The sequence below is a fragment of the Epargyreus clarus genome, unplaced genomic scaffold (assembly GCF_041222505.1).
Source record: "Epargyreus clarus isolate Ecla_fem2 unplaced genomic scaffold, WU_Ecla_fem_2.2 ptg000016l, whole genome shotgun sequence".
Lineage (NCBI taxonomy): Eukaryota > Metazoa > Arthropoda > Insecta > Lepidoptera > Hesperiidae > Epargyreus > Epargyreus clarus.
The window spans coordinates 5850060-5863947 of record NW_027332224.1 but is presented as its reverse complement, the minus strand read 5'-3'; the positions used below and the strand labels follow the sequence as shown (position 1 = coordinate 5863947).

General features: G+C 35.2%; 1 protein-coding gene across 4 annotated transcripts in view; it reads left to right on the top strand.

Moving 5' to 3' along the window:
- Nucleotides 1-6416: 6416 nt before the first annotated feature.
- LOC140748600 (serine protease 33) overlaps nt 6417-13888 on the top strand; it is a 51184-nt gene continuing 43712 nt past the window's right edge. For 2 of the 4 annotated variants that reach the window (XM_073081437.1, XM_073081436.1), the window contains exon 1: nt 6417-7253. In XM_073081437.1, the coding sequence (XP_072937538.1) occupies nt 6617-7253 (637 nt within the window). In that variant the 5' untranslated portion in view covers nt 6417-6616. The remainder of the gene's footprint in view (nt 7254-13888) is intronic. The other 2 variants (XM_073081439.1, XM_073081438.1) reach the window with 1 other exon arrangement.

The window sequence follows — 13888 nt, the reverse complement described above, 5'->3', positions numbered from 1 at the left end:
CATGGACATCTGTGATCAACCCCAGGTAAGATTAGATTCCTACCTGAAGTCAGCCACAGATGCGCCGCTACCCCTGAGCTGGAACGCCTCAGAAAAGTATGTCTCGCTTACCACATTTCAAACCAGAATACAGCAGCGCTTGACACTGCTTTTATAACAGAAATAGGTGTGGCGGTGGTGCCGCCAGAGAACCACAAAGTTCTACCACCTTCAGATGGACTACATGTCCGCTACTTCTATAAGAAGTATTATACTAATAGGTGGTGGTAAATAATTTGAAGGTGGTAGAACCCTTTGTGGTTCGACTCCGGCGGCACCACCGCCACAACTATTTCTGCCTTATAACAGCAGTATTAAGCGCTGCTGTGTTCTAATTTGAAGGGTGTGTAAGAGAGACATACTTTTATTTATTTATTTAATTATTACAAAATTTATTTCCGAGGCGTTCCAGCTTAGTCCTCAGGGGTAGCGGCGCATCTGTGGTCGACCTCCGGTACGAATATCTAATCCTATCTGGAGTCGATTACAGATGTCCACTTATCATCAGGTGCACTGCATGCTCGTCTGCTACTCCATATTACATATAAAAAAGTACCGAACAATGTTTCCGAAAGTCGCCATACAAAATGCCAAACAGCTGACTAATCATTATTATCGAAGATTAATGGATATGACAAATTCAGTTGTCGGTTTGGTTTTCACTTCTCTTTGTATATTTTTAATAAATGACGTCTGTCTGTACTTTAGTTGGTCGACCTTTTTTACTCGTATAACGCAAAAGTGTAATTTTGATTTTTGTTTTTTTTTTGTTTTAAAATTAATATGTTAAATGAGGTAAACATTTAACTTATAAACTTTTATATCAACATATTAGTTTACAATGAAAAATCAAAAAAACGATTGATAGGTATAAGGTAACTTTTATTATTATTATAAATAAAAAACCCGACAACTCGAAAATAATTATCTGAAAAGAGATTTAATTTATTCTATGCCACAGCTTAGAAGAAACTAACCACCCCGTTAGCGACCCCGGGAAGGGTGGATGTATGTGTGGCCGCGTAGCGTGGTTCACACTAGATGGTTTGGCGAGTCTTATGCTTACCAGGGTAGAGCCCGACGGGGCAAAATGCTTAGAGGACTCCGGTTGCATTCCTTTAGAGATCCCGGAGTCCTCAACACAGCGGCGAGCACGGTCACCAGGGGGGTTTTTAGTGCGGTAAGAATCCCACATAACCCCGTGTTACTCCCACGGCACCGGGTACATTTTATTTATTTATTTTATTAATTTATTTTATTGAAGGTTTCCCCCTCGAGAAGAAAAAAAACAAGAAAAAAAAGGCATACCAAAGAATAAGACATATGTACAAACACACACACATCGATACATACATACATACATACATACATACATACATACATACATACATACATGCATACATACATACCTGCATATATACATACATACACCCAAAAAATCCTCTGCAATTGGCTAAAAAATCAAGTATAGCAATGTCACATGCAAAACTTATAGAGCTTCGTAAACTCGACACACTTTCGGGGCGGCGCCGATTTTACATAACATGGCGCCATGAAAATATATCGTTAGTTGAATTTCGTTTTATTTCTTTATAAAAATATGAATATAACTTCAGTCATGTAATCATATAAATGAACAAAATTAAAATGTCTGTCTGTAATTTGAAAATTTTCCACTTTGTGAATAGTTTTACTAATTTTAAAAACAAACGCATAAAAAGCTCTAAAAAAATCCATATTGAAAATTCGATGTCTGTTCAAAATTGCTAAGCAGATACGGATAGAACTTAATAAAAAAAATTGCATTGTTGATGACCATGATTGAGAAATAACGCCCTGGTTTGCTTATAATTGTGTTCAATCGCATTACACCAAATCAAGAACCTTCTTCTTTTTTTACTTTTTTGTCTACACTAAGTAATATTATAAAGAGGAAAACTTTGTTTGTTTGGTTGTAATAGGCTCTTAAACTACTGGACCGATTTAAAAAAATCTTTCACCATTCGAAAGCTACATTATCCACGAGTAACATAGGCTATATTTTATATGAAATATATTTGATAAATAGATTTTGAGGAGATACAAAGTTTGCCGGGTCAGCTAGTAAGATATAATCTTAAAAACTACTGATTCAAATTGGACACAAATTTTACAAAAAAGTAATGACACTTTACTGCGGATGACGTATCTCAAAATATTAAGGATTCTTCCATAAACTTCAAAAAACTAAAGCAGAGTATAAGCGAGCAGATCAGAGCTTTTCAGGTTATATAGTTATCAACCGGATGTGCGTTCACTTGGTATTATAGTGCATAATAATTGTATTTTATATGATTCTTATTTATGATACTAAAAGTTGTTATATACGTGTTATAAACTTTATATACCTTCAAATATTGTTATCGGTGGCTACCGCAATACATGGAAATGTGTAATCCTACCTACATGCGTAATCATTAAATTCCTACCTGTACCTTACCAGGAGTTTTTCCGTTTCGTCAAATATAACTTTTTTCGTATTTGTTTACGTATTTGCCCATACAAATCCCAATCAGCGCCCCTAGCAGATTGTGTCAGAACTAGGAAATCGTATGGGCCAATACGTAAACAAATACCAAAACAGTCATATTTGTGAAAACGTAAAAACTCATGGTAAGGGTACTGAGGTCGGCCACAGATACGCCGCTACCCCTAATAACTAAGCTGGAATGCATCGGCCATGTCTCCATTACCACATCCTTCAGATCAGAACAAAACAGCGCTAAAAATGCGGTTATAAGGAAAACCTTTCTTAATCAAAGCCAACTTATGTAGCGTTAAAGGATTATAATCGAGTTCAAATATGACTCTTGTAGTATGTAGAGTTTTTAAGCACTTTGTAGAGTTTCTTCTTCTCCACAACGAAACACCTTGTGAAGTGGCGGTAGTTGTACTGACATTCAAAAAGTGCTTTGTAAAGAACATGTTTTGAATAAAAAAAAAATTGATTTGATTTGATTTACAACACTTAAAATCAGGTGTACTGCATGATCGTTGCCACATCCATCAAAAACCAATTTTGATCATATGTAAGTTTTAAGATCAGAAAGAAACCATAAGAAACAGCTAGTATTCAATGACATAAGATTAAATGTGCACATTAAAACATAATCTATATACATTTAAAATTAATGAATAGAATCTAATTATAATATTTAAGTAAAAGTTAAAACAAGTTCACAAATGTTAAAATATACATCAATACGGTATCGTGGGAATTTTATTTTATACATATTGATAAGTTAATGAGCGCGTTGATGTCTTTTACTTGGGACTTTGGAGAACAGCAGTGTTAAACGCTGCTGAGTTCTGTTTTGAAGGGTGTGATAAAAGAGACACACTTATTTGAAGGGTTGAAGTCTTTAGGGGTAGTAACACGTCTGTGGTTAGCCTTAGGTAGGACTCTAATCGGGGGTTGATTACATATGACTATGGTTGTAGCCAATTACTGTCAATAATTTTCTGTTTTATGAACATATTTTATATTTTTGATGAGTAGCTATTGACTAGTTTTAGTGTCATCAATATCGACGTCATCAAGTATATACATTTTCTTAAATTAATGATTAATATAATTATGTTCTTAGTTGCAGTTCGTAATGACAGTGATAGCCCAGTGGTTAAGAAAGTCGGCATCTCGATCGAGCGGTCCGAGGTTCAAATCCCAGGCACGCACCTCTGATTTTTCGAAATTAAGTGCGTATTAGAAATTAATTATCACTTGCTAAAACGGTGAAGGAAAACATCTTGAGGAAACCTGCAAACATGGGAGATTTATATAAAAAAAAAAATCTCAAAGGTATGTGAAGTCTACCAACACGCACTTGTCCAGCGCGGTGCACTATGGCCTAATTCTTCTCATTCTGAGAGGAGACCCGTGCCCAGCAGTGAGACGTTAATGGGTTGATGATGATGATTATGTTCCAGTTTTAACCTTGGAATAAGCACTGTATCGAAGCATTAATGCGCTCGTTGATGTCTTTTACTTCGGAGTTTTTTATTCTTTGCAGAACAGTGAAGAGTTTCTATATAAATAAATTTAATAAAATAAATGTGTTACTATTTCGCGCCAAAAATCCGCCATTTTGATTTTGATGTGAAACATCTATAGCCGCACGTAAAACCGATTTCTGGCGTGGCGACGAATGCCGTGGCGACGCGTCGCCACGCTATACGATGGTATATATATACAGTCTATATGCAGTAGTGTGTACGGTGTGGCGACGCGTCGCCATGCGCAAAAATCGTAATATTTTATTTTATCATTATGACATATTTAGTTCCTATCACAATATGTTATTTTCTGCATATTACTTTTACAAAATAATGTCGATGTTTCACATCTGCCAGGCGTCCCGTGACGGCTCACATTGTTTTTTTTTTACGAACACCTATCTAAGGACACTCGGGTCATTGAGACAAATATAATGACACCTTAACTGTTGAAATTCATCCAGCCGTTTGTTAAATCGGATCAAATAAAGAAAGACAAACATACAAGATACACGCAAAAAACATAACCCTTTCTTGGCAGTCAGGTAAAAATAAGTCATTTTCAAGTTATATTACACAAGCTTAATATATTTGTAGTGTTTTTAGCATTTAATATGAATAGTACAGTAGAAAAGAGTGGTTAGCGTGGCATAAGGTATAACTCTACAAAGCTAAGGAAAGTCGAGTAGCAACCGACTGCCTAAATACACCCTTCATGCTATGGGAAATATGTTAAGGTAACGATTTCAGGTGTTATAATTAGATAGCTGTCCTTAAACCCTGTCGGAGGCTTAACAGGCAGCTTGAAAACTTTCATCGCTAAATACACCAATCGTGCTGTGAAAGACATATTATGGTAATGATCCCAGTTGTTATTATTTGTTGGGAGGCTTAATAGGCTGCTTAAAAACGTTCGTCATAACACCCTTTATCAATCCTTCAATGCGGGAAGCAAGATGGAGTGTGATACAATACGTGCCTCTTCCAATTATACCCACGCCTAACAGTGGGATATAAAAAGCTTACAGATAAATTTATAAAGCCTTATATCATATATTGTACAGTACCCTTACCAGGAGTTTTTACGTTTCGACAAATATGACTGTTTTGGTATTTGTTTACGTATTTGCCCATACAAATTCTAATCAGCGCCCCTAACGGATTGTGTCAGAACTAGGAAATCGTATTGGCCCATACAGTACAGCGCCATCTCTCGACGATTCACACATACATGTAGAGTGTATTGGAAAGGCTTTAGTAAGGTCCATCATAACATGCAGTCTTTCTAAAGAGAAAGGTTCTGTTACTTCAGGATGGTTAGCTAGAGGGCGCTTCTAAATTATTTTGCTGGTAAACTAGCCTTCTTACTTTGTTACTAAGTGTAGGTCTTTATTTTGGCTTATTTAGTTGTTTCTATGTTTGCTAAAGTTAATATAAATTAAATAGTTATTATTATTGTGAGTGAAATCTTGTGCCTTTATGAATACTATTATGTATTTTAAACTAATGTAATAGGAATATTATTTATCTTGTGCAGAAAAAAATTAAATATAAAATATTGTAAAATATGAAATACGAAAAAAAGGACTATATTTTTCATGGTACACGCTTTGACTTTCTTACTAGATGATATATTTTTCAAATTCTTACAGATTATGATCGTAACCATTTGTTTTTATTTTTATATATTTAAAGTTATATTATTTCTGTGATGACTAAGTCCTGTGCATCTGTGGCTACTGCCGCCCATGGACATCTGTAATCAACCCAGATAGGATTAGATATTCCTATCTGAGGTCGGCCACAGATGCGCCGCTACCCCTGAGGACTAAGCTGGAACGCCTCGGAAAAGTCTGTCTCCCTTACCACACCCTTCAAACCAGAACACAGCAGCTCCTAACACTGCTGTTATAAGGTAGAAATAGGTGTGGCGGTGGTGCCGCCGGAGTCGAACCACAAAGGGTTCTACCACCTTCAAAAGGGAGGAGTAGGAAAGAGAGGGAAGTAAACTTGGGGTTTATTACCAACAATCATAATTTTGGACATTTAATAAGATGCATAATCAAGGAAAATAAAATCAAAAATATTTTGATAAATATTTAAAAAATAACATATAATGTGGTATTGAAAAGTCATTACATTTTTCCGTAACTATGAAGGGTACTCTATAATTCAAATTTGATTTTTAACACCCATTTTTACATTCCAACATTTTACGAGAAAACAATACACCAATCACTCCGTAAACATGAAAACAATTTGGACAGCGTCCAAACGAGGCCGCTTTCAGTCCCAAAACACAGTTACCAAGCGACTCCATTACATAACTCCCACGTCACATTTTATATAACCTCAGTCGTGAATCGAACGCCAGAGGGGGCGGCGGCAGTAGACGCGCAAACCCCGCGAGCGGCGCACGTCAAAAATGAAAAACCAAAACTAACTTATTATTTATTATTCAAAAAAAATGCGCTGACACTTTCGCGAAAAACCGAAGATACGTACGCAATGAAAGTGAAACCCGCGGTTCAGTGACCGTAGCAACATGTTCAGCGAAAATAGATGGAAAGTGATCCTACTCGTGGCTGCGTCCGCCGCCGCCGTCGAGCCGTCCCGCGCGCTTAGCCTAGTCTACCAAAACCCGAGAAGCATGCCTATGTTTGTGCCTAAGATACACAGACGTAGGCAATCCCGTGTGTTATTTCTGGATGAGGACGAAAATCGACAACCGTTCGGACGCGGTGAGATCGATTTGACCGAAAACTCGAAAATTAAATTCGATGATGCGTCCGATTATGAGTTTACGTCGCCGGACGATACAAAAGCTCAAGAGGACGATGGGCCTGTTAATGATAGGTTCTACGAGCCGTTACCGCGTTTAAGATACCCTAAGTACTACCAAGGGCGGTTCGGTCGTCCCTACGCGCCAAGTTTCGGTTTCGATCCCTACCAAGTGCCCTTTTCAACTGTACGGAACAGTTTTTACAACTGGAAAGCGCGGACCCCTAGAGTAGTTTTCCCCTACGCCGAGAACTCGAACGTTCAGACAAACTCGCACGCCGGGCCGAGTTTCAACGACAATGTTGTGTTTCGTGAACAAAATTTTGGATTGAATGACATCGGCGCTGAGGATCAAACGCTGCAGGACATTGGTACGGGCTCGGACGCTTTCGCGGAGAGAGGTGAGTTGTGTAATAGGGTGAAGACGTTCACTAGTGACGTCACTTCACAAAAGTTAAGTTGAATATATGAAGTCCTATTGCAATTTATGCAAATTAATTTTAGATTTATACTAAAACTACAAGTCTTTTGCTCTCATAAGATATATTTTTTAAATATAATATAATATAAGATATTTTATTTTAAGAAAACTGCAACTTGACATTTAAAATTTACAACAAACAGAAAACATTCAACAAATATATTATTTTCAACAATAAAGTTATTCTGTACAATTAAATTATTTAAATCAAAGTCTACAAATTTCCTCTTATAGGAACCTATTAATGACGTATTTTATAACACGAAACGACACAAAATGACGTATTTTTTAAAACGAAAGATATAGATGAACATTTTCATACGCAAAATTCTTGAAAAAAACATTGTAATCAACTCGAAAAATCCACAACCTCTCTTAGAATACGAGTATTACTACGTTTATTAACTTAAAACAACTTTCAACAAATATTTTATGACTAAGAAATTAAAAAAAACTCACAAAAATCTTAGGAAACGTAAAAAAATTTAGGATAAAGAAATCTTAAACGTGTAATACGAAGTCAAAATTCTTTATTAAAGAATATAATAGTGACACTTTTACTAATTTTTTCTCAGAGAGGTCAGATCCTAATCTATCTTCTCCCCAAGTTTGTCGTGGTACTTACGGGGCACCCTGTATAACTATATTATTGTGATTTAACTGAAAACATGTAGTTGTTGAAGACACTAGCTCTATCAAAATGAAGTGATACAATTCTAAATTATTTTTTTATGTGTAAAAGACGTGTGTTAAGAAATTTAATACTCAGCTTTTTCTCCATAAACTATAAATGTTGTTGTGGCCACATTATGATAAGCACAGTAGAATAAATGTAGGAATATCTAGTCCTATCTGGGGTTGATTACAGATGTCCATGGGCGGCAGTAGCCACTTACCATCAGGTGGACTGCATGCTCGTCTGCTACTCCTATTTTATAAAAAAAAATCCCTTCCACAGTCGAGTAAAAATCTACCAAAACACAAAGCAATACTTATTTACTTTGCGATAACAATTTAACATAATAATTGCGTACTAAATACCCTACGATACAAACATTCTCTTTAGTTCCCAATCGTGTAGCATCAAAGCCTTAATCTTTAATACCGTCACGGCTAATAGCCACACGAAAGGCATTAGAGCTACCGGAAATGTGCCAAGGATCCGTGAGTTATTGGCTAAGGCTTGATGACTTCCCGTAAAATTACAGATATCATCGAAAGGGAGTATTGATGATGTAATTTCCTGTGTGCCTTATTACAACAGTGTTCCGGTTTAAGGAAAGGCAGAATTACTTTTTATCAATAATTCTTATTTATAGAATACTATACAATTACTTTATACAAAGAATTTTAATAGATATTAGTTCATATTTAGTTTGTCATTCCCAGAATTTGATCCATATAAGCGACACTATCAGTACCCTTACCAGAAGTTTTTACGTTTCGACAAATATGACAGTTTTGGTATTTGTTTACGTATTTGCCCATACAAATTCCAATCAGCGCCCCTAGCGGATTGTATCAGAACTATAGTGTCAGTAACGTATCATTAAATGTCTAAATGACAAAATGGCGCTTTATGTTTTGTCTCTCTTTTTTGCGAATATGTGAGGCAGACAAAAATACTTGAGAACTTACTTATTGTTACGTTTACTCAGTGTACTAAAGCAAACAGAACTGTAGCACTACCATGAGTTTACAAAAGTATTACTCGCTAGCGACTGCGTAAAATAAATGTATGAAAAATTGTACAGCGCCTCTGGTGGTTACTCGTAGAACTAAAATCCGTAGTGACGTAACTCGATACGTAAAAAACCTATCGAAATCAAATCGCTAGCGAATGTCATTATGATCTATTGCCATACAAATTCGGTCCCATGAGTCATTAATTTGACAGACGTTGTCAAGAAATACCGTAACGATAGTAGTTATGTTATTCACTAGCAAAATGACAATAGTTTTCTATTTACCATTTCTATAGTGGCGTTTCTATGCCAACTCATGGTAATGCTACAGAACAGAATGGATTGAGTAAACGTAACGTAAACTTGTGGGATGTTTTGAAAACTCATGGTAAGGGTACTGAAATCGATCGAAAGAAAAGTATTTACATATGTATGTACGTGTGTGTGTGTGGTTTGAAGTGAGTGGAAAATTTAGGTTAAAAAAACAGATGGAATAATTGGTTTTGAGTGTTTTGGACTCATATTTAATAATCATGCGATTCGTCTCATTTATTAACCGACTTCAAAAGGAGGTTCTATTCGACCGCTATGTATGTATGTTTGTATGTATGTAATGTGTGCATGTATGTATGTAAACTTGTATGACCGCCATTTTCTCAGAAACTACGAATCAAATTTGTTTCATTTTCAACTTTAGTGTATAGACCGTAGATTAGTATAGATACTTCGTCGCCTTGAAATTGAATGAAGCCACAAACAGCTTATTTTATTAAGTTCTTTTTTTGAATTCTTGACAAATAAAAACATTTTTTTAGAAAATTTACGAATAAATAAATAATACTGCGTAATTTACGTAATAAATAAATAATTATTTCAAATATTTTAGGGATATTTTAGCACAGAGACGTGGCAAAACTTTTTTACGCAACTATTTCAATTCTCAAAACTGGGTACATTTTCTTGTTAGGAGTGAGTAATCTTTACTAATCTATGATATAGACACATTATTTTCCTTAATTAAAATAAGACTCATTTTGGTAGACACACTCATTAATAAAAAATATATAAACAAAAACCTAAGAACAATTAAATTGCGAACAGAACAATTACCTAACGAAAATTAAATTAAAAGAAAGAAAGCCTTATCTATACATAATCTTGGTTTAAAAAGCTTGTAAAAAGATTACCGACAGCAACTGTCTTGGCATCAAAACATAACGTGGGAAAGACCTTGGTGAATTACCACACAAAAGGGAAAAGTTTCATTGTTAAGTGTAGAATTGAAATGTGCTGCATTTTTATTTAAGTTTCGTAGTGGACTTTCAGTTTTTCGTACGGTCACTTGAGATAATTTTAAGGTGAAAAATAATTCAAGTGTGTAAAAAGTTTCAACAATTTTTAGCACAAAAGACAAGTTATGCTAAAATAGCTGAAAAAGTTTTTGGGAGTATTTTCACACTTAATATAAGTTAACAATGGTATTTTCATTGTTTTTAACGTAACACCCACCACAACATTTCTCCATCAACAAGGGTTAACTGGTGGAGAATGCCACTAGGCATTAAGTACGCCCTTTGTAACCACTAGGTTTACAATAAAGTTTAAATAAATAAATAAATAAACTCCCGTTAAACTTAAAAATCTTTTGCGGACCATATTTTGACTTTTACGGACCACCGGTTGGGAACCACTGCCCTAATCGAATGTAATATCACTAACACTTTGCAAGAATTAATTCTTGCAATACGGAAAACTTTTACAAGGAATCGTAACATTTACTCGTAAAATTGAAACACTTGAAAACAGGGAAAGAATTTAATAGTGTAAATTTATGCACGCAATTTTACGCTGTATTCCATAGTAATAAGAGTGAGAATTGCTTGGTGGTTGGATCGCGTGATGTATATAGCGTGTTCGTATTTAAATTAAGGGTACTTAATATACACTTGTGTGAAAAATTTTCTTCGTTCAGTATATTTTGAGACTTTTGTTCCAAGAACATTTTGCTTTTAACTAGAACAATTGTGTAAGTATTTAGGGAAATTGTATGCCTTAGGAAATAGTACAAAAAATACTGATCAATTCAAATTCAATTAATGTTAATTAATTTATAATTTATTTACATTGATTATATTTTCACTCTTTGATTTTTTATGTAAAAAATATTTTCCTTATATAAAGAAGAATATTCTGTTCAAAAGAAAACCCGACTGCTTAATAATATGCTTATGTCGCTCATATGATTGCCGTTTGGTCATATTAAAAAAATAGGTAAGGTCCTCATGAATCTGCAGAAAAAATTAACAGATTTGGTTTTACATTATCAACAATATCAATAATAATAATCAATCCATATTTTACCTATCTAAATATATATAACTCAAAGGTGACTGACTGACATAGTGATATATCAACGCACAGCCCAAACCACTAGACGGATCGGGCTGAAACTTGGCATGCGGGTAGATGTTATGACGTAGGCATCCGCTAAGAAAAGATTTTGAACAATTTTACCCCCAAGGGGATAAAATAGGGGATGAAAATATTACTTCGTAACGCGTGCGAAGCCGCGGGCAAAAGCTCGTAAACAATACAATACAAAAAATCTTTATTGCACACCATAGGCAAAATAAAATAAACAACAATAATAAATAATTAAGGGTACAACAGGCGGTCTTATCACTAAAATAGCGATCCCTTCCAGATAACCATTGGTTTTAAGATAATATAGGCTAAAACCTAATTGTTAAAAAAGCGAAAAAGATAAAGATATTTATTATGAGGCACTAAAAGATAAACTGGTGAAGGAGGACAGCAATATATATTGCGCAACAACCATCAGGTGGACTGCATGCTCGTTATCTACTTCTATATTAAAAAATAAAAACTATATGTGTCTTTGATTCGATCCCCGGCATTCCCAATAGCGAGACCTAGTATCTAACCACAGCTTATATTAAAAAGATAAAGATAAGAGGCACTAAAAGATAAATTGGTGAAGGAGGACACCAATATAGGCTAACATCGCGTGGCGCTAGCTCGCTTTCTACATTGCGCAACAAGATGCTTTCCTTGTCAAAACGCTGATGTAACGATGACGCACGCTTCTCAAATTGTAGTTTGTTGTTGGTTCGATTCCGGGTTGGGTTTTGTAATGTTTTCATGTAATAAGCAAACACTTTTTTTGTCGTATAGCTGTAGCATAACAGTATATGTTTTTCAAAGAATTAAGTTATTGAATACATACAATTTAACTAATAAAATCTGTATCTATAAAAAGTCTATAAAAAACCTATAAATAAAACAAACCATCTAAAATTAAGTTGTAAAGTAAATTTATATGTTTTTAAAGGTAAATAACACATGCCATGGTATGCCACACTTATTTCTGCCTTTTTTTTCGTGGGGAAACCCTTCATTTGTTTCTCTCAGCTGCGGGGGCAACGGAGAGGATATGCCGGACTCCTACCGGCTATAACCCCACGGTGTTCCTCTGGACGCTAATAGCTCGTCCGCGATCCCGACAGCGTTTGCCCACGTCCGGGCCTATCTCAGTACCCCTACCATGAGTTTTTACGTTTTGACAAATATGACTGTTTTGGTATTTGTTTACGTATTTGCCCATACAATTTCCAATCAGCGCCCCTAGCGGATTGTGTCAGAACTTGGAAATGGTATGGGCCAATACGTAAACAAATACCAAAACAGACATACTTATCAAAACGTAAAAACTGATGGTAAGGGTACTGTTCGGGAAACACTTATTTCTACCTATAGCACTACCATGAGTTTACAAAAGTATTACTCGCTAGCGACTGCGTTAAATAAATGTATGAAAAATTGTACAGCGCCTCTGGTGGTTACTCGTAGAACTAAAATCCGTAGTGGCGTAACTCGATACGTAAAAAACCTATCGAAATCAAATCGCTAGCGAATGTCATTATGATCTATTGCCATACAAATTCGGTCCCATGAGTCATTAATTTGACAGACGTTGTCAAGAAATACCGTAACGATAGTAGTTATGTTATTCACTAGGAAATGACAATAGTTTTCTATTTACAATTTCTATAGTGGCGTTTCTATGCCAACTCATGGTAGTGCTACTAATCACAACAGTGTTAAGCGCTGCTGTGTTGTAGTTTGAAGGGTATAAAGGAGACATACGAGTAGCTACTTTTCGAAGCATTCCAGCTTAAATTTTAATTTTTAAGATTTTTTCTTAGCGTTTCATAATATTTAATGTTATCGAAAAAAAAATTAAAATGTATTTTTTATTTTTATATTTGAACCTGACGATAAAGCAGACGTGCTACCTGTTGGAAAGTAGTCAACGTCACCTATGGACATTTGCAACACCAGAGGAGTCGCAAATGCATCGCCGGCTTTGAAGGAGTCATAGCGCTCCGGGAATACCTCAGCCTTCCAGGTATACCTTCATAGGTACTCATAATATAAATATGAGACCATAATAACTAGAATTTTGAAAAATACTAATCCTAACCTTTTTAGCTATTGATAATCTTTAATGTTATCTATAAATGATGAACAATGTATGAATTATCATAAAAAAAAGTTTATCTTATATATAAAATTCTCGTGTCACAATGTTAGTAACCGTACTCCTCCGAAACAGCTTTACCGATTTTCACCAAATTTTATATGCATATTCAGTAGGTCTGAGAATCGGTTACTATCTATTTTTCATACCCCTAAGTGATAAGAGTTGTCACCCAACATTTTTTATATATTGCCGGCTCAGCTAGTTATGGACAAAAATGTATGACAAACCTCGAATTTGGTTCAATCGAAGCACGCGTATACTTCTATTCGTAGAAATTACAACAATACGTACAGTATAATATTTTCC